General features: G+C 39.7%; 1 protein-coding gene across 2 annotated transcripts in view; it reads left to right on the top strand.

Annotated features, from left to right (window-relative positions):
- Nucleotides 1-22,056, top strand: part of LOC116319962 (histone deacetylase 4-like) — a 117,991-nt gene that overhangs the window by 28,637 nt on the left and 67,298 nt on the right. The window contains exon 3 of one of the 2 annotated variants that reach the window (XM_039600043.1): nucleotides 18,774-18,836. The exons of the other annotated variant lie outside the window; for it this stretch is intronic. Coding sequence (XP_039455977.1) covers nucleotides 18,774-18,836 — 63 coding nt within the window. The remainder of the gene's footprint in view (nucleotides 1-18,773; nucleotides 18,837-22,056) is intronic. 2 annotated transcript variants of the gene reach the window in all.

The raw sequence follows: 22,056 nt of genomic DNA, 5'->3' as shown, positions 1-22,056 counted from the left end.
AGGCTAATATGAACTGGGAATCTTTATTATATAAATGCCAAAAATTCCATCTCAGTAAATTTTATTAAGAATTGTAGTGTGTATTATTAGAAGTGGTGCTACTTTGAGTGGTGTTTTAGCCACGGATCTACACTCTTTCAAACATGTTTATGGTGTTTGTGCCATTTTCAAGCATTTATAGTACAATTATAATTATCTGACAATTAATTATGACTTGATGTGCCAGTATTTTTGACTAACAGCATGTCTGTGTTCTACGTTTGGTGAGCAATACTCTTCTATTTTGTACTAATTAGCAGACGTCTGTCTCTGAGTGTAGACTCGTACCGTCTATGTATGCATGCTGCTAACCAAGCTTGCTTGAATTAACTGATATTTTGGCATGCTACACTCTTGTCTAAATATAGCCCTGTCTGGCTTAGAAAAACCAGCATGGCAATGAACATAAAGATAAGGTTTAGGCTTCAGAAAGGCAACTTTTATAGGCTGTGTATATTTTATGTTTCTGAAGTAATGTTTTAAGTTTCATTTAGAATTTAATCATAAATGTATCTATGGTTTGTCTCCCATGTCCTCTTTAACGGGTGGATCAATCTGAGCGAAACTTTGCATGAACATCATCACACACACACTGACTATTGACTTCTATGTTTTGAAAAAACTATTTATTATTAAAAAAAAATACGTTCATTTATCATCCCTCTGCAAATGCGACTTCACTTTCTTTTGTGTGGATTAGTTTTTTGGGCCATGTTCACCATACGTAGCTTGTATTTAATTTCACGGTTACAAACATTTCTTTCTGACTATGACAGAATTTTATCTGAGTCAAAACTAAACATGGAATGAAGACTTTGAAAGAACACCACAGTTGATCTAAATCGATGAACACCGGCACAACTTTTGACTATTTTTACGCCAAGCTTAACTTTTCTGCTTGTTGGTTCATTGGCATCCTCTCCTTTTGTTTTTTTTTTTAACCTCATTTGTTTCTGTTTACATATACAAATGTGATGGACAGCACAGCGTGTGAGATGAGTCCCAAGTTATTAACATTTTTATGAGGTGATTTCTCGAGTTCTAAACAACACTTGTGTGAAAGTTGGCTCTCCTTCGGTTTGTTTCCATTGCTAACTGATCTAGGGGAGTTTCAGGAGTGGATTAGTGTTGCTGAAGGAGCTTGTTGACATCAGATGGCATGGGAACTATGAATCCACACACAAGGCTCAGTGAAGGAGCTCAAGCAATCCTGCACCGGGCACGTAGAGAGAGGGGGGAAAAACAAATAAACTAAGCCTAAAGTAAGTATCTCCACAGTTGGCTTGTTCCCATAGACATTTGGTAGAGGAAGAAGATGGATACAAGGACATTCTGGTTGTCAGTGATAGACTTGGTTAAAAATTCCCAGTAATTCCCAACAATCCGAGTGGCTTTAATATAAGCTATTGAGATATCAAATTGATAATTTGATTATTAAATGTTTATCAAATAAACTGGACAAATTATATCATTAAACATTTTTAAAACCAACTGTGATCAGTCACACCCTCTACATGCTGCACAACAATACAAAGATGAGCCAGTTATGACCCGTCTGTATTATCTTGGATACAAAAGAATGAAGTTACTTGTGTATCAAGAAGTTCAACTGTAGTGTGATATTTGGTGCTCGTGCAATCAGAACACTCAATGAAAGAAACATACAGTATAAGTATGAGCCCAGTATGAATATTAATAATTGTAATGACAGTGCAATTCACTCAGCATCAGACTGGTCTGTAATCCTATAGTAAACTCCTTCTAAAACCCAAGTGAGTCACTATTATTACAGATAATCCCCTAGTCTGGTTTTGTGTGACATGCTGGTGAATGCAGGGGTAAACTACATGCACACATGCGCGCGCACACACACACCATTCTGTTTACAAACTGATTGCATTTCAGCTATTATCTTAGTTGAACAGAAAACAGCACAAAGCAGATGGCTGCTGTGTATAATGTTACAAGATTGCTTTTATCTTATTTATGTAGTGCTGCATGAATGCTGTCAGCGGACTGTCATCAGCAGAATGTATGTCCCAGTATCCACTCATGCTTAAGCAGATCAGGTTATTACACAGAGATCCACGATGCAGATATTCTAGTTTAGAACTCGAGCACAACAAGGGAATCTTGTTGCTTTTAAGCTGTTTCCACATGTGGATTCTGGACAATGTCGGGAGGATCAGGTTGGGAAATTGTCCTGATTTGCCCTTTTTCTTACCTGTAGCATCAACAGTAGGTAGTCCACATGAGATGTGTTTTTCTGACAGTTAATGCCGTGTTTTGTTAAGCGGAGGGTTAGCAGGAGTTCAGACTCATGATGCACAATCACTCATTGTAACCTGCTACATTAATAGACTTTGTATCATAGCGCTCCCCGGATAAAGGATATTTAATGTTGGGTCCAGATGATTGGAGTCAGTGTCCCAAATACACGTCTTCATGTCCTCCACGTGATCTCTAGAAGAAGCCAGGATTGTAGTAAAACTATTACAGTTAAACAAGCTGCGAAGAAAGATTTGAAATAAAAATGAAAACTAACTGAAATTATTTTGTGAACTTGGAAAACTAAAGTATTTTAGTATTTGTTAATTTGGTAAAAATGTTAATTCAGTTTGCCTGATAACGTACTGATGGACAAATTTATTGAGACTTTGGGTCAACTGCTTTCAAAAAGTTCAGTGTTTTTATTGTAATACCTGCACTTCATTTCCTCACAACAAGTCCAATTTATTTTGTTTTCAGTAATGGGGTAAAGTATCAGGAATCTAATCTGGCAAACATGGAAAAAATGAGATTAAAGATTTTGGTGATGTGGCTGAGAAAAGCTTTTGGGTTTTCAAACTGCTGTATGTTAGCGCACAATAGCAAGTGCTGCAGTTCAAGTCATTATCACCAAATGTTCTCCCTTAAATACCTCAGGACATCATACTAGAACTGTGCTGATGGCATGGTTTCATGGGGAACTGTCGTTATAATTGAAAATAAAATGCACCTGGCTGCATGCGCCTCACCTAATGGTCCACTTGAAGCTTGGACACGTTGGACTCTTAAACTTGAGACTGATGTTTGGTGTTTTATGAAGCTAGGGAATCAGGTTAGTTTGACATGGAAATTGATGTTTGTGCTCTGTGCATGGCAGAAAATGCAGATCTGCACATGCAAGTGTTCAGAATGGCACTTATGGTGAACGTCTCATAAATATCAACTCCATTTAAAAAAAACAAAAAAACAAAATCCACAAGTGGAGATCAGCCAGATTTAAATCAGCTGTTTTTTGATTTTTAAAAGCAGAGCAACGGGATTTTATGATTGCAGGCAGTCCAGAATGAATTTACATAATTATTGTTGGATGAATGGACTGTAAATTTTCCCTGAAGAGGACTTTAAGCAGAATCAAAAATCTAAGCCTTCTCACAGGCTGGGGCCAAACGAACACTTCACATGGACTTTATACAAGAGTCCAGTATTTGTTGGTTCTCATGTCTTTGAAGTCTACAGATTTTTTGCACTCTGCTTGAAATATCTGAATCTTTTTGGCTTTGTTAAGATATACTTATTTAGCAATTGCCAACATACACAATAACAGTGCATTAGCACAGGAGAGCCAAATACTTGAACTGGGGTTACCTTGCTCATCTCTGCTTGCTATTCAAACAAGCAGAGAAACCCCACCCTTCCCCCTAAACCTCTCTAGCACCCAAGTCCAGGAGGTTTGCCAAAAGCAGCCTAACACTAAACATTCACAGCACCGGGGAAGAGAAAGCAAACTCTGGGAAGGTACAGGATTGACGTCAGAGAGAGCCACATGTAAGAAATTCCTTCCTAATTACTGGGAATGCACAGGCTTTTTGTATAAAAATGTTCCAGTTCATATTCACGTTTTAAAACTTGTCTCTTTGTTTTGTCTTTTCGGTGTTGTGTTAGTTCTCTCTGGTAGTATACATTAGCCAGCCCTAAAAATGAACTACCTCCTTATTGATTCCCCCTTTATTTTTTTTCCCTGCACTGTGGTTCCACTTACTTATTCTCTCCTTCAAACTGCTTTATTTCTTCTGCTCCTCTTCCTTCCTTCTTTACTGGTGTTGCAGCGAGTCCTCTTTTCAGGAATGCACTGAAAAGTTACTGAGTGTGTTTCACACTCGTGTTCCCATAATTGCATGAAACCAGACTCGGACAATGAGGCCAATGTTGTAGTGTTGTTGCTTACTTTTAACTTTAAAGTCTTTGTACAATAATGGATATAATCAGTGTCACAAATGTCATTGTGAGGACATGAATTAAGAAAAGTATTAACTATTAATTGCGTTGCAAATTTCAGAAAATGTATGAAACTTTACTAAACAGTCAATGAATTATGCAGCAGGACACTAAATGCTCCACCAGTCACAAAAGACCTGTGTGCATCCTTTTTTTACAGGATTACATTAGTTCGTTTATAAAGTTTTATTCACTTTAATCTTACTGTAGCTGTAGATCTTTGTCTTCTGTGAAATCACATATTTTTTGCTAAAGCCCGACAGAGTCGAGGCAAAAAGTGGAACAAGATGTCTCTAAAATTGATTCCCTTTTCAGGGTCCTTGATAGAGTTATACTATAGTGCTTTAGTTTAAAGAGGAATGGGATGGGCTGAGTGGCGAGAGTTGATTTAGGAGAAAGGAGTTTGATGGCGAGGTGCGAGTAGGTTTCACACACTCACAGGGAGGATTTGTGCTGAAAATGGAGACGGTAGGAAGCTCAGGGATTTATGGAGGATCGCATATCGACTGGAGGATGACTTTGAAGCTTTTCCTTTCTCCCCCAGGAAGCATTTTATTAGTAGGGGAGAGCTACTGATCAGACACATTTTGGTTTATCTTAGAACAATTTGTGAAAATGGACAAGATTATTAGTTTTTAATCACCACCATCAGCCCAATAATGCAACAGACTTGTATTTTTCTTTGCATCCTGTGTGATCATGTGACATCTGTGAGCTGTAGTCTCAGGGCCGCTTAATGATGCTGCCATTTGTTTGGTTCTTACCACTTCACTGGCTCACACACACACACACATTTCCTGAAGGATGTGTAGTGTGTCACCCTAACCCCTGACCCTGTCTAATAACGCTACGCTGTTGCCAACAGCACCTGAGGCTATGGGACAGTGGGATCACTCGCTCCATCCCTGTGTGCTTTACTGCATCACAATATTTCAGTTCCTCTTCAACTTTCTCCTGCTCTTCCTTTCACTTTCTCACTCCCTTTTCCCTTTTAAAGCCTTTCTTAAATTGTATTTGTATTGCTTTTATGATGAAAGTGTTAAAAGGATTTATTGGTGGATATGAAAGTTGATAATTTCGTTAATTTTGCTTTAACTTGGCCTCAAATGGAACTACAACCTAAGTGAATTTAAATGATTTCAATCAAATTAAATTTTAAAGTTTTTTTTTTTTACTCCTGTCCTATTTAGCAGATGAAATCTCACTCTTAGCATCTCTTTGGTTCATTCTGGATTGGCTTTCGAATGTTTTGTACAAAGTTTGTGGTTGTTTGATTTATTAAGGCGTAATGACTTAATTAAATTTCATCGTGATTAACAATAAATGATCACATCACCAAGGTTGCTCATCCGACCGAGCCTTCTAGACTCCTTTTTTGCTCATTATATTGTTTTTAGCAGTCATTTTATAATTGAGTTTGACTTGCGCTCATCAACAGTTGAGAGGCATCTGGAGGTCTGATTAATATAGTAATTTACAATATGTGAGAAGCATCAAAGTTTGGATCATTAAACCCAGATGTGAGAATGTGTTTCTCAGAGGTTATCGGGGACCAAACAAAATCGTAAAAGTGAGAGCGTTTTGGGCTTTTAACCATCAGGTGACCAAAAATGTAACAGGAATGAATAATAATGTTTTCCCTAATACTACACTACGATAAAAACTTTATAGGGAAATGACAGAGGATGTAGTTTGTGCATCATGTTCAGTTATAAATTTTATAAACTCACACTTGGAGCATTTCTTCATTAACAAGGATAGTTACAGTGATTTATCCATACTTAAAAAAAAAAAAAAAAGTGTTTCTTTGACAAAAAACGTTTTTGGCTGCTGCAAAATGATCAGATGGGAATCATTTGTAATTTCCACAATACATCCAGATATGATACATCCAGGCACTTAAAGGTTTCTCATGTTTGCCCCAGGTCTCGCAGCAACCACTGGTTGCTAAGGAAAGGCGTGTATTCTGCAACCAGTTGGCAAGTGGTTGCTGGAAGTTGCTGATTATCCCTAGAAGGTGCTGCACCAAAAACCTCCTTGTGATTTCTTTGGTTGCTAGCAGATTGCAGCAGTTGCCCATAGTTTGTATGGAAGACGCTGACTTGCCTTGAAACAGCAGTGAAACTGTGAAGAGTGTGACACAAACTGCAAAGTTGCACCTTTGAAATGTGTTGGTTCTGCAGTAAGGCATAACTTTTACTTGAGGTGGATATTCTCCTTTTCTTTTCCAAGTTTCGCTGCTACTCAATGGTTAGTTTTTGAGTATCTCTGGAGACTTATGCTTCTGTAAGACATTTACGCCGTAGCTATGAAATAAGCACAAATACCCTCTGAAACCCTGAGCTGTAACCTGACGTGCACGGCCCCGTAGGTGCAACTACACATCACAACCTGCTGATTGGCCTGTGGAGTACAATTGATTCCTTGTGTGCATTTCCGGTTACATTTGTGCCACAGTTTTTGAATTTATCACTGAGAGAACAACAATCATAGCCTCAGTATGATGAATAATAGTCAAAGCTTCAATGTAAGGACTCACAAATGTCAGCGGTTGGAATGGACTTGAGGGAATGTGCAAAGAAGTGGAAAAACTTGAGAGATAAATCTGTTTGCCTACATAAAAACTCTGACCACAACACAGAGCAGGCAGTCGGGAAGGAAAGAAGTCCTAGCGTCGATTTGTTTGTCTCGACTGACACTGTACATAAAACACTGCGACATGACCACACGGTAATTAACACATAATTCACCAGCACAAACATTAATGTTGGCAACAGCGTCAGCCTCTTGTGCTGGTTGCGTCGTAGGCTCTACAGATTCCCCACAGAGGTCTAAATCAGGCCTAAGGTCCTAGGTACTAACTGTGAGCTGAGATTGTAGTGCTGAGACAAATAAAAATCATTCACAGTCTAATGTGAATGCAGTATCTGTGATACCACATTAGGTAAAAACTGCAGCAGGGTAGAATTTTGGCCGTCCAGATGTCCTGGATGTTTCCAGGTTCAGTAACTTGCGGGTTATTATAGGCCTAAAAAGGTAAATGATGATACAGGATAAGGGGGAAAAAATCCCCTCCAGCTTTTTAACCAGCGTTAAAGATTGGGTGTCTTTTAAGTTTACCTATTAACATAATGTAAAGAGAATCAAGGGCATGCTATTGACTTTCACTATATCTACATATGTAAACATACAGCCTATAGAGAGACTAATAACAGGTCTCGGCAGCATACACACAAAATCAACAGGAGTCAACATGACTTTACATGCTGAGAATCACACCCATATTCCCGGCATCAACACACAGAGTGAATACAGTTCTTGTAAAAACAAACTCTGAGACACAAAAGGTGCAATTAACTCCAGTGGTTTACAGCCTGGTGGTGTAGCTAGCTTGTCATGACGGGTCTCCGTTCGTCTCACTCTTTTGTCTTCATCATGGTGGCTTCAGTCCTGCATTTTAAACTGGTGGTGCCTGCATTTAACGTAGGAGAACTTATCAAGCCTCTATTGTCCTTACCGTAAGAAAAAGTCATTTGTCCCTTTCACAATAGAATGGTATGACAAATGAGTTGAGGTTAGAGGGTAAACGTGGTACTGTGTAGAGTTGTGATGAAACCTTGGGATTTCTCTCAGTGTTACATCCTTTGAATTTCCTGCTCTTAGTCCTTTGTGGCTCTCAAGGCTAATAAAGCACAAACGTGTTTTGAAATCAAGTGCAATAGCCACAAAGCTGGTTATAACATTTTAGACAAATATCAGCAAGGTACTGCAGATTAAAACAGTTTACCTTCTTTCTTGTTGGCGCAGCTTGGAGCGCACATGGTAATGACGCAATATCTCTAAAATTAGAAATATCCTGTCTCAGAGTGACGCTGAAAAACTAGTTCATGCATTTATTACTTCCAGGCTGGACTACTGTAATTCATTATTATCAGGAAGTCCTAAAAACTGCAAAACTTTTAGCTGATCTAAACTGCTGCAGCCATAGTACTGACAGGGACGAGAAAGAGAGAGCAGATTTCTCCTATATTGGCTTCCTGTTAAATCCAGAATTGAATTCAAAATCCTGCTCCTCACATACAAGGGCTTAAATAATCAGGCCCCATCTTATCTTAATGACCTTGTAGTACCATATCACCCTATTAGAGCACTTACTTGTTGTTCCTAGAGTATTTAAAAGTAGAATGGGAGGCAGAGCCTTCAGTTTTCAGGCCCCTCTTCTGTGGAACCAGCTTCCAGTTTGGATTCAGGAGACAGACACTATCTCTACTTTCAAGATTAGGCTTCAAACTTTCCTTTTTGCTAAAGCATATAGTTAGGGCTGGACCAGGTGACCCTGAATCCTCCCTTAGTTATGCTGCAATAGACGTAGGCTGCCGTGGGATTCCCATGATGCACTGGGTGTTTCTTCTTCACTCACTATGTGTCAATAGATCTCTCTGCACTGAATCATACTTGTTTTTAATCTCTGGTTCTCTTTAACAGCGTCTTTTGTCTTGTCTTCCTCTCCTTACCCCAACAGATGGCCGCCCCTTGTTGTAGGGTCTACGTTACAATATAAAGCGCCTTGAGGTGACTGTTGTTGTGATTTGGTGCAGTATAAATAAAATGGAATTGAAGTGAATGATATAGCCTCCCTGATGATAGCACACTATAACAGCAGTATATATATTTTCATTTTTAATGTTTACTTTTTTTTAGTTAAAGTGGATTTCTTATATGTTTCCTTATTTCAAAACAAAATTATTTCAAAAATTATCTTCAAGTTTACACAAAGTATAAATATTTCAGCAGAGATTTGAGCTGTCACTGTTAAAGCATCATGCCAAAAACAGAAAAAAGAATTGTTGATGTTCACAAGCAGAAGATGAATATACAAAGTTATCACAGAGTTTCCAAAGTGGAAAGAACTGGACTGAGGAGTATTATCGGGAAATTCAAAGAGCCATTCAGTACAGAACAAGTCTGACAGAAGGAGGAAGCAAAGATTTCAAAGATCGACTCTGCTAGACATGTTTAAAGACCCCACAAGGACTCCTAAGACACTCGGGAAAGGCTTAGCCAAGTTGTAAATTGTAGAAATTTTAGACTCAAAGAAGACAGTCACATTAGAATCAAAACCCTGCACGGGGACGGACTGCGAGGCCGCAGACCAAGACAAGCTAAATTTCTGCAGAAGAGACACATTAAGCCAGACTGACACAGTGGTGGGAGTGTTATGTGTCTGCAACTGGGAGTCTCAGCAAGGTTGAAGAAATCGTAAAGAAAGGAAGACGTGAAGATTCAGAAAGAAAAACTCAAGCAGTCGGCATCAAAACTGTATCTGTGTTCTCGCTTGGTCTTCAAACACCACAACAACCCAAAACGTGCGTCAGTCCTGGTGAAGAACAACCTCCAGGAGACCAAAGTACTGACGGACCTGCACAGAGCGCTGTATTTTGGATTATCTGAAGGGTGAATTGAAGACCAAGGCCAAGAGACCATTAAATCTTGAGAGGTTTGCCAAAGATCAACGGGTTGATGGGTTGGGGTTGCTCAGGAGACGAGTGTGAGACTTGTTGAAAACTACAACAAATGACCACAGGCTGTTGTCCAGCAGAAAGGATGCAAAACAGATTATTAAACTCAGACGGGCTAATCAGTTTAGTTTAGTGTGAAATAATTTAGCGTCTGTGTGCAAAGTAAATTAATGTACGAATGCTGTGTTTAAAATCATCATTCATATTAAATATGAATAAGCACTCTGGGAAAAATCTGTCAGAAACAATCTTGGGGTCTGTATGATGTCATGGAGAGGGGATCGTCTTAATAAGGTCAGCGCGGGCGCAGCTCAGACTGCAGAGCTCACAGAAGCCCCACCTAGTTTAGATTTTCTGCTCGTGAGGAGCAGCAAACCAGCAAAACATCGCCTTATAGGAAGGAGCTCAAATAGTTTGTTTCAGATAGTGGATGGACTGAGCACAGTATAATGCAGAGTATAAGATGAATGCAGACTATTTGAAGTGTAACTGCTTTAATGAAAGAAAAAAACATGTGTTAACACTTTTTTATGTGTCTGTAGGACTGTATTGACTTCTTTTTACTTAAAATTCAGCAGCAATGATCTATTTTGTTGGAGTCTGCACTCTTTCCTCCACATCTGTATATTTTACAACCTTTATGAACTAATGTCGACTCTGCCGAGTGACGTGCACATGTTGTAATGCTCTTACAAACACAAAGGTCCTTCTCTCTTCCCAGTGACCCCTTCAATTCTGGACAGATGTCGCTCTCTCTTTTTTAAATTCCTCTTTCAGGCCTTTCTCGAACATGCGCACACAGCACCAGTCTTACATGTCATGGGAATCTGCTGTCTCTCAGTGAACTTACTTCATGTTGCCTGCATCCTGTAAGCCCACATGGACTCTGTTTGTGGATTGTGTGTGTGTGTGTGTGTGTGTGTGTGTGTGTGTGTGTGTGTGTGTGTGTGTGTGTGTGTGTGTGTGTGTGTGTGTGTGTGTGTGTGTGTGTGTGTGAGAGACACAGTAAGAGTGGCAGATTGGACCAGACCGTTTGACCTAAAGTCCTAATTGTTACTTTTTTAACTACAAATATCCTGGTGAGGATATCTGCATGCTCACATTAAATGTGTACGCAGCTCCTGTTTCACTTAGCACTGAGTCTTTGTGATGAGTTGCACTTAAAATTTAATGTGAAACATGGGCCCAAGTGTCACCGATGCTCTTTGTCATTGTTGATGGCACAAAAACACGTGTAGTAATGAACCTCTTTTCCAGGCAGCATCTTTACAGGAAAGCAGGCCTCGCACAAATACACAGATCACTTCTTTCTGTGTGTTTTCAGCTGTGTCGCTGCTGCATTTTACCACAAATCTGTTTTTCTCTTAATGAATTTGAGAAGCTGGCTTTCTTTCTGTGGGGGTTTTAAGGCAGTTGACAGCTTGACAGTTGCAATGAAAATAAGAGTATACAGTACATCATATTGAAACTATATAAGTTTTTTAAAAAAATATTAGAACAAGCGTTCAGCTGTTCCTCTGTGCAAAAATTGCTTCTTAATTAAGGCAGCATACTTGGACAAAACAATGATGAAAATAAGGTTTTTTAACTGTTGTATATAAATATCAAAAGCTCTGTTATTCTTCTGTTTAACAAGTAAATATACTTTGGCCTTGGAAGCTAGTATTTAGGTCTTAACTTGATTGTAGTACATACACATAAATGCATATTGTGTGTACTATAAATACCTAAATTATGTTGTTTAATAGCAGCCAAGCCACACAAATGTATAACAGTACACACATGTGAGCGCAGTCAGACAAATGTAAAAAGGCTCGGCAGTAAAAATAAAGTCAAAGGCTGTGGTTTGTCTCGTAGGTTTAAAATGCCCAGAGGAAGGGCTGAGTAGTTGGTAAACATGGCCACAACACCAACAAGTGGTTTGCAGCATTGCAGTGGTGAGAAGTTTTTCATGGGTTTAGCCTGCACATACATGGATTCAACAGGCAATACAAGGATTTGCTGTTCTGTGCACTGCTAAATGTTAAAGCATGAATGAATAATGTAGAAGTCAGTCTCTAGAAAGTTCCAGTAGGTTTGTTGATTTATCTGTTATTATATACAAAAGTCTGTATCATTGTGAGTGATTAATCTGTCCAGCTTTCATTTATAGACTGTGAACTTTTATTAGAATGCGATATATTTGTACAAAATCTTTCTCTTTGTCTTAGTTAACATAGTCTTCAGTGGTAATAATATCTTATTGAGGCTAAACTTTGGCAGAAACAGGCTCAGGGAGAGACGGCCATGTACTGCGACCGGCTGGTGGTGATGGGATGAAGACGGGACAAAAGACGCACAGTGGAAGAGAGCCAGATATTAATAATAACTGATGATTGAATAAAGAGAGGTGTGTGAATACATAGTGAGTGAAGAAGAGACGCCCAGTGCATCATGGGAATCCCCGGCAGCCTACACCTATTGCAGCATAACTAAGGGAGGATTCAGGGTCACCTGGTCCAGCCCTAACTATATGCTTTAGCAAAAAGGAAAGTTTGAAGCCTAATCTTGAAAGTAGAGATAGTGTCTGTCTCCTGAATCCAAACTGGAAGCTGGTTCCACAGAAGAGGGGCCTGAAAACTGAAGGCTCTGCCTCCCATTCTACTTTTAAATACTCTAGGAACAACAAGTTAGCCTGCAGTGTGAGAGCGAAGTGCTCTAATGGGGAGATATGGTACTATATTAAGATAATATGGGGCCTGATTAATCAAGACCTTGTATGTGGCTGATTCTATAGCTGGTGACTTCTTGTTAAGCTCAGGAGTCATGTTGGTTTGACCTGTCCTGTGACTCTTTAATTATACAGGTCATTTTAGACAGTATGAGCAAACAACAGATAAAACCCTTTAGCTGGAGACTGCTTCACATATGCTATAACCTAATCTCCAAAATAAAGCTCATATCAAGGAAAGGGGGAAAAAAAAAAAAGAAGCTTCCTTACCTAATACAGAAACTGCAAGTTTCCATGGAAAGTCATTTTTTCAGTCACATGATTGAGATCTCATTTTGGATTGAGTCTCCTCATATGTTGGCTTCCCAGCAGATTATCTTGCGGTTTAGAGTGGCGATGACAGGTTGGCGTTGCTGGCACCGTCTCGGACTGGCTCGGAGTTTGGTTGTAGCAGAAGGGCAGTTTTGGTGGAGCCTCGGCAGACAGAATGGCATAGTTGGCAGAGTAGAGGGTGGCAGGGCTCAGAATACACCAGACTGAGTTGTAGTGGACTAGACAGGTTGGCTGTATGGTAATGGTGCAGGGAAGCGGCCATTAACAAGGCAGTTTTGGCACCTTCGGTCTAGCGGGAGGAAAGGTGTGTGCGAGCTGGGTGTGTAAATGTCATCACATTGTCTTATGTGTTCTTATGAATGTTCATGTATTCTTTGTGCGTCTCTTATTACGCTGTGGAAGGGCTCTCCCCTTAGCTTAGTACACCGGGTGTGTATCCACTGAACCAGGCACTCCTGCTTCCTGTTGGCCTCGGAGCCAACTTGTCGTTCTGCCAGCCATCGGTAACTTGGCACTCCTCCTCTTCCTTTTCCATGTGGCGATCACGTATGTCTGTCCACAAGGAAGGCTGTTAGGCTTTTACAAAAGGAATATGACATAAGGAAAGACAGCAAATCATTTTCCTGCCTCAGCTTACGGGCACACATGTATTTTTTTTTTAAATTTTATTTCAGATTTATTTTTACATACCGTATGCACTCTGTATTCCTACTTGTCTCTGAGGAGTATGCTCATTCTTTGCTAGGAGGCATGCATATGGCAAAGGTCACAGGTCAGCACATTAACATATCCATTACATACACATAACACATATAACTTCTGCACAGCATTAACACCCCGCAGGACATTACTTACTTTGATAACGCTTTGTGCATTATGCTGCACAACGAGCACATCCTCTAAATACTGATGATGCAAAATGTGTCATAACAAAATAAATAATTAAGGCATTTCAAGTGCTCCTCTTCCCATTTGTTCAGCAGCTGAGCCAGAGCTCGGACCACAGAATGAGCTGTGAGTGGTGGTGAACCTCTTTGCCTCGTCTCTCTTGAACTTTAGCTCTTTTCACCACCGTAAATGCAGATAATAGTTGTACTGTAGAGAGGACAACTGTTCAATAAAACTCTGACACAACTGATACATTATTTGGGCAGTATGGATAAGTGCCCTCCTTAAAATGAATTCAAGGGCTTTGCAGGAAATTTTGCAGGTAGCACGTGGTATCTTCTCCAATGGACTCGATATAGGTACCCGATTGATTAATGCTGGCCTTAGGAGAAAGTAAATCAGGAGCAAAGTAGGACATATTAGACCTGGTTAGCTAGAACATTGGCTTTCCAATTTTTGTGTCTAAGGGACATCAGAGGGCGAGACAGAATTTGAAAGCATATCTGTAATACATTCATTGTCAGATGAAGGTGCTCTTGAAAGTGCATTTGCAGCTTCTACCTAACATGACACCTAAAACATAGTTCGGTGTGCTTTGCTCGATACAAGAAAGTAATCTCTTATCTTCTTGCTACCAATCAGTGCTTTAATGTAATGTGATTCATTACTTGTTGTGCAGGGCTAATAATCATGTATGCAAAAGGAAAAACTGGACTTGCTAATGGCCTTTTAAACAATGAAAGCTATAAACTGATATAATGGTGATTCAGTCCGATTGCCCAGTTAAGATCTGAGGTTTATTGTCAGTCTGTTTGTTGATTATTTTGATTTACTGCTAATTTCCTGATAACAGGAAATGTCCTCAAATAGCCTGTTTTGTCATACCAACAATCCAACCTCAATTCATTGCTTGAGTTTATCCCTACATGTGTAATCCTTCAACTGTGTTTTAAATGTTTTTTAAAATGATGGTTAAATTAAACTTTGGCAACATCATTGCTGTCACACATTTTTCCAGAAACACTGTGTATCCTGTGCTTCGTGGATGTGCCTGTTCTAAGAAAATGAGCAATATAATTTAACACACAAAACCTAAATAAGAATGTAAAGAACAGGAGATGACTCAAATGAAGATTTACTTACTGCTTTTTTTTTTTTTTGTTCCAACCCATAATCTCATTAACAATACTAACCTTGCTCAAGTGTTCCTATGTCATGTTTACTTTGGGCTTTTATCAATTTCTGCACAACACTTTGTCATTTGTTGTTCTGGGACTGTTTATGTGCTGGAAAATGCATTAACGAGCACTGTGACCGCTTGTTGAGCCAAGATATTCAGGCTATTTAGGGGCAGTGCCACGAGTATTACAAACACCAGGTTTAAAACAATACGTTCTCTCTTTCTGCCTATTTGTTTGTTCTGGTTCCCATGGAGACCTTCTCTCATCACTGCGTGTTATGGCAGAAAGCTCTTGACCCGTCTTCCTGCTCAGGCGTTAAGAGGTCATACCGGTCATAATCGACAACCCAATGAAGTTGGTTGGTTTCCGCGAAATACATTTCCTCTGCACATGCAGATAATTACACACATTTCTGAGCCTTATATTTGTCTTCCTCCTCCACTTCCTCCAGTCACACATTAAAATCTACTGCTGTAAAACTGCTCTGAGTAAGACACAATAAAAACTGAAGGTAAACAGCATTTGTGTTGATGATCATTGTGGCAGATAAAGTAATTGTAGAGGCATAAAATCTTGCAGCATAGGTTTCCCCCCATTACGACACACTATACAAGGTAAAAGTAGACATTAATTGTCATGCACAGCGGCCACTTTGTCTCCCAATCTTAAAGCACCACCCCATGTCTTCTTTTTTCAGGCTAAAATCAGGCAGTTATACATATCTCTGCATATATTAAAGAGCAAGTCATAGAAAGAGTTTCCATGAGGCCAAAGGCAAAGAAGTTAAAATGAGGTGATGGAATTTAGCGTAACAGAGGGAAGATATATAACAGTCACTCACACGTTCAAATCTTCCTTTGTGTGTGTTTAAGTGTGGGATTGATTGGCCTGTCTCTTGCCCATCAAGCTCTGGTGTCATCTTTCTGCCATCTGCCACTGACACCCTACTGACACACACACACACACACACACACACACACACACACACACACACACACACACACACACACACACACACACACACACACACACACACACACACACACACACACACACACACACAGCTTTCTTATAGTACTCTGTCTATTCAAAGCTTCTCTTCAGTTTTGTATCTTTACTTTTTCAATATGTTCTGTTAAACACACAAAGGAGGCAGGCGTTGCCCAGGAATTCAAGAAATTCATTTACTGTGTTTGTATGTGTGATATGAATATTTAATTCAGTCCCTCCCTTCATCATGTATTAGTCATAGGACAGTCTGCTTAGGCTCAAAATAGTGCCTAGCAACCCAGAAAAACAAAATCCATAGTAGTTGTGGGTATGTCATGTACTGCTGCTCGATCATGTGGCCACAGCACATGGTCGCCTTTCACATTTTTCTTTTCTTCCACACTTTCTCTTTTCTTTCCGCATGTTTGTCTCCACTGATTCAAAAAAATGATGAACATTTTTTTGATATTGTGATTTGCATCCACACTTACTATTTGCTTTTTAAATTTGCTAAGCATTGGCGATTTTATATCGTGTGTCAATTTTCGGCGGTTTTTGCTCGTCTGGCACACATTTTTAACTCTGACAGCCTGCTGTGTTTGTGCTCGCACCCACTGAGTATAGACAAAGTTAGACATTTACTACATTCTAAGAGTTTGCTTCCCAAAAGTGGTGATAATTGCAGGATTACTGACCCCACCATGCATACCAGCTGCCAGTCTTAAGGATAAACTAATGTAGGCTGAACGAAGCTGAGCAGAAATATGGCAGCAAGCTTGTATTCAGCACAAGAGCTTGAATTCAAGACCACAGAGCACCAGAGTGACAGTTTGTAAAAGCAAGCAAAAACCGTTTGCCGTTTGACGGTGTCGCCCAAAAGCTGAAATTTTTTCATTGAGGTAACCTTGGAAACGCTCTAAAATGTATATTAGCTGCCTTCTTAAAATTCAGTCCAGCAGGCTAATTATAGCTCTGTGTGTCCAGTACAGTCAGTAAGTGTTGGTGATCACATCCCTGTACTGAACTCATATAACTTAGTCATGAAATAAAACATAGCACTGTTGTCAATTAATGCCAGTGTGACTGTTATTATGAATCACTTGCTAAATAAGAGTCTTGGGACCAAACAAGGCTGCAGTACACAGAAGAAGAGCTCGAATATCTGTTAATAAATGTCGGAAGGCTGTTATGAATAATGGAAGATTACACGTGATGTTTGCTTGATATAAGTTTGTTTAACTTGCCTCTAACAACAGTGAACAAAAGGTATACAATTCACTACATACACTGAAGTGAAAGCTGAGAGTCGGCACTGCTTCACTTTCACTATTTCATTATAAGCCCAGCATACTAGAACCCCACTCCCACACACTGCATGAAAAATCCCCACACTTCTTGACCACACTGCTCTTGCTGTAACTACAGTACATGTATAATCTTCTTTTTTCAAGGTCTTAACACCTGATAGTAGCGCAAAGTCTAGGCCTCATGAGCAAATTAAAAAAAAAGTTGATAATAAATACAATTTAAAAATATATGTTAGCAGCAGTAAGAATGGGAATACAGGAAAAAAAACTGGGTCTTTTTTTTTTTTTTTTTTTTTTTTTTTTTTTTAAAGGGATATGTGTAAAATGTAAATAAACTGAATGTAATGTGTGCTATATTATCCAGGCTAAAGGGGGGAAAATGATATCAGGACTACATTAGTGTGTATGGTCTGAGTAACTCGCACATCTGTGACGGCACCTTTAATGCTTAATGTTTATATAAAGGATGTGGAGAAATATACTGACACCTATAAATCTGTTTTCTGGGGAAGATTTTATTATTTCAGCAAGATGATACCAAACCTCATTCTACACCTGATACACTACAAAAAGAAAGTTTCTGGGTGCGAAACTTACACATTGAAAACTTTTAGATCTTTAAGAAACTGAGCAGGTTTCTTAAAGGACCGCCATCCTTGGTACTTCCTGAAACTATAAAGTAGAAGTAAATTAGAAACAAAGTAAGCTGTAAATTGTTGAGCAGCTGAAATCCAGACAAGAGTGGAGGTGGGGGGAAAGCTCTTTAAAAACCAGAGAATCTTCTTTTCAAATCTCAAATGCGTTCATTGTGTCTCATGTGTTTTGAAAGCTGTTGCACAGATCCAGTCCTCAGTTTCAGCAGCTGTTGTCTTCCAATTAGTTTCCAATTAAATGTAGAGTTTTGGAAATTACTGAATTCTTCTTTATTACATTTTTTTAAAGGCTGGTCCATGACTGAATCACTTGCTACTTGTTTTATTATCACATGCAGCAAATAATTACACATACACTCCATCATACGATGGGGGCCTGACATGGAGTGCATGTGTAATGGACAAGGCTTAAGTCTAGTTCTGGACTTCCAGCTTTCTGTACTACATCAAGCAGTTTAGATTTCTAAAAGAAGCCGGAAACATTGTTAAAATCTCCTGACATATTGATAAGTACAGTCATAAGTACAGCAGGCCTTCTTTTGAGCAGATATCTGTAGCAGTGAAACCAGATTAAGAAAGCCTGGAGTCTGATCCATTTAAGAAGAGACTTTGACATTGTGCTTGTGAATGTTTTTTTTCCCTTTTAAGTCATCTTCTGTACTTTTCTACTCAGATTTCACTAATGCTAATTTCATAAGCATCCCAATATAAATATTAATACTCTCACTAATGAAGGCTTGCAAAGATGACTGAAATTAATCCTACTTAACTTAATCCAGTCCTGCGTAGTCCATGCAAAACTGAGAATTAATTTTGAATTCTATTTTAAAGCTAATTTTGTTGCCACATTAAAGACCATATTTAGCCTAACTTTTCCTTCTCTCTGACAGGTGGATTAACCAGCACGGAGAAGCCTCTGGAACTTATTAAACCAGCGGCACACAACCATTTTGGTAGGGCTTATTTGTCTGTGTAACTGCATGTCTGTGAACTATATTTGGATTGGTGTTGATGGCTTGGATCAGTCTTGTCATTGTTTGGATGCACCGTACAAATTTTTATTACAGGTTTTTACAAGTTGGTCAGAAATGATACTCGGGTAGTCGATGACATTTAAACGGAGCTCTCAAATGGTAATAAGGGGCCAAAAAGTTTGCTGGGAAAATATCCCCGAAATTCATTACACTGCATTTGAACCGTTGATCCAGGGCACGCTGGATCCACCTTAGCATCAGTTTCCTGTTCTTAGTTGACAGGGGTAGCTCACGGTGTGGTATGTCTGTTAAGGTTCTCAATCATCCAGGTCATCGTAGTCTAAGGAGCTTGGAAAGAAAAGCGTCTGGACTTCTTTAAGTTGCTAGAAGACGTTTCACCTCTCATCAAGAAGCTTCTTCAGTTCTTAGGTCAAAGCGGCTGTATAGTGTAGTGGTAAGACTACACACCTTTGGAGCAGGAGTCAGTATCAAGTAAGGGTCCTGGCTACAACCCCCATGCTAAAAACAACAAAACAAAAACAAACAAACAAACAAAAAAAGCTCTGGAATGGCGCGGCTATGTCTGCAGCCTGTCTGCAGCTCGGACACAAGCATTTCACTACAGTGTTGTATGATTGTGTATGTGACAAATAAAGGTTGTTTGTTGTTGTATGGTGCAGAGTCCCAGATTTAAGCCCTATGGGAGTGTCCCCCCAAAGGGACAATGGACCCCCTAATGATCCTCTACCTAGTCACACGGGTGTAGGTCACAAGCAGCAAAGCCCCACCCTGTGATGTGATTTCCTGAGGTCAAATGGCCAAGGATGTGTTAAGGGGTCTGGGAGGGGATCTCAAAACTGGATTATAGATGGCAGACAGTTGGTGTCGTAAGCCACTGCTTCTGTTCAAAGAGGGTTGTTCACAGTGGACAAAGATGGCTTCTTTCACTCCTCTTTCAAAACCATCACGGTGTGGTGTTCTGGCGCTACAGCTCATCTGCTTCAAGGCTGGACGTTTTGTGCGTTCAGAGATGCTCTTCTGCGTACCTTGGTTGTAACGAGTGGTTATTTGAGTTCCTGTTGCTTTCCTATCAGCTCAAAACAGTCTGGATAATCTCCTCAGATCTCACGGGGCATTTTCACCCAGAGAACTGCTGCTAACTGGATATTTCTCTGTGTTGGATCATCGTAGAGATGGTTATGTGGGGAAAATCCCAGCAGATCAGCAGTTTCTGAAACACTCAGACCAGCTTTTCTGGCACCAACAACCATGCCACGTTCAAAGTAAATTAAATCACTTCTCTCCTCTCCATTCTGTTTCTCTGTTTGAACTTCAGCAGGTCATGTTGACAGTGTCTGCATGTGCACATGCGCTGAGTTTCTGCCATGTGATTACCTGATACTTGGATAATGAGCAGTTGAAGAGGTTATCTAGTACAATTAATTTAGTGGTGTACATCTTTCATGTGTTTACTGAGAGCTGAACAATTGATCCAGTCTTGTCTTTGGGTCGTGTACACCACAGGTGGTTATAGAACATTAATGCTCAGAGGGGGATTTGGTGATCAGGTTTCTCTTGCTAATATATGGCTTAAGAGTACACCCTGTCAGTGTCTGATTATGAGGGAACTTATCATTTAGGCCCAGCCATGCAATCATTTCCACTAGCTGACGTTGCATGTTGTTTTTAGTACATGACAATGTGCTATTCAGTGACCGACTCCGTTTAGAATTCGCTCTGCGTGTGTCACTTCACGTGCATTTACGTGAAAGTGCACGTGGCACAAGCAAATTTGGTTGGAACTTCATCTTCTTGTTGACAGGAACGTAGGATGATCGCGCCACATAAGCATGTCATCAACCCACAAGCGGTATGTTTGTCCCATGTGGCAGGACGAAATGCTGATGCAGCAGTGATGTCACAGATATGGGTGCCAAGGCTCGGAGCTGTAGTCTGCTAATAGTATGTTTCATTGCCTGCAGTGGTGACCCACGTAATGGCATAAACACACAGACAGACGCATGCACATAGACAATGGTGCAGAAGTTTTAGGCATTCGTGATCTTTAGATTGGTCTCCATCCCGCAGTACTATGAGGCGGAAAGCTTCCTGGTGCCAAATACAAAGTGTGAGAGTGATTGTAAAGGACTAACTTCAGTGACAAGAGGAACCATGAATCCTCCGGATTGTAAGGCCTCTGCTTTGATCTCAACAGCAATGAGTCAGTCCGGGAGACACGAAAACAACTCGACCGACTGCCTACATCCATGTATTTAATAAAACCCAAAACAACAAGTGGCTCTCAGAGGCTTTCAAGTTTCATTTTAGTTTTCAATTAAGTATAAAAAATATGAAAATCCCTATTTTATGAATGAAATTGAAGTAGAGTGTTTTTAGAGTTTCTTAGCAAAGCTGTAAATTTAGAAAGTTTTAGTTTTCCCTAAAATTTGATGTCTGCTTGAAAGCTTTGGTGTAATTATGCGTTTATTAGAGCTTGGAGCATAATATAATGCACGTACAAAATTATACCCCATTAGACCAACACACTTTATCCCCCTCCTGCTCTACTCCTCGGTTAACTTTGGGCTAGATGCCTGCCTTTGTTGAGCTGGTATCTATAATATGGAGAGAAATTAACTTAATGATATTGACATTTACAAGTCTTTAACTGACTCCCTAATGAGAGAGCGAAACAGAAAGAATATGAATGTGTGGGCGAGTGAGCATACTGAAAGGGGAAGTAAATGTGAAACTTCATAATGTACTGCAAGTCTGAGATTTGTCGAAAGTGTTAGAGTTCCACTGTAGCCTGAGTTCTCTCCTAATAGTGACAAGCAGGGATTAACCTTTGACCCCTTTCTCATGTGGTGGATAGGACCAATGGGGGTTAAACCTCTGTTATACACAAAATCACATCACTGCGTAATGATACATTGACATTCACAAAAATGGAGAAAAGAAACTAACCCTAAGTCATATGAAAGAAGTGAAAGTAGTTTCTTAAAGGCACCATTTTTTTTTCTGTGGTTTGACTCATGTTTGTCACCATATCAACAAAGAAGCAGTTAAAAAATAAATTGTTTGAATTTATTTCAAGGCTTTAGTCACTTCCTCCATACAAATTGCTGTAAATTGAAATATCAATAAGACCTCACGACAGAAGCTTAGAGACCAGTAAATGACCACCTAGTAACCTCCA

The sequence above is a fragment of the Oreochromis aureus genome, linkage group 16, assembly GCF_013358895.1.
Source record: "Oreochromis aureus strain Israel breed Guangdong linkage group 16, ZZ_aureus, whole genome shotgun sequence".
Taxonomy (NCBI): Eukaryota; Metazoa; Chordata; class Actinopteri; order Cichliformes; family Cichlidae; genus Oreochromis; species Oreochromis aureus.
This window is presented reverse-complemented; position numbering and strand designations above follow the sequence as displayed.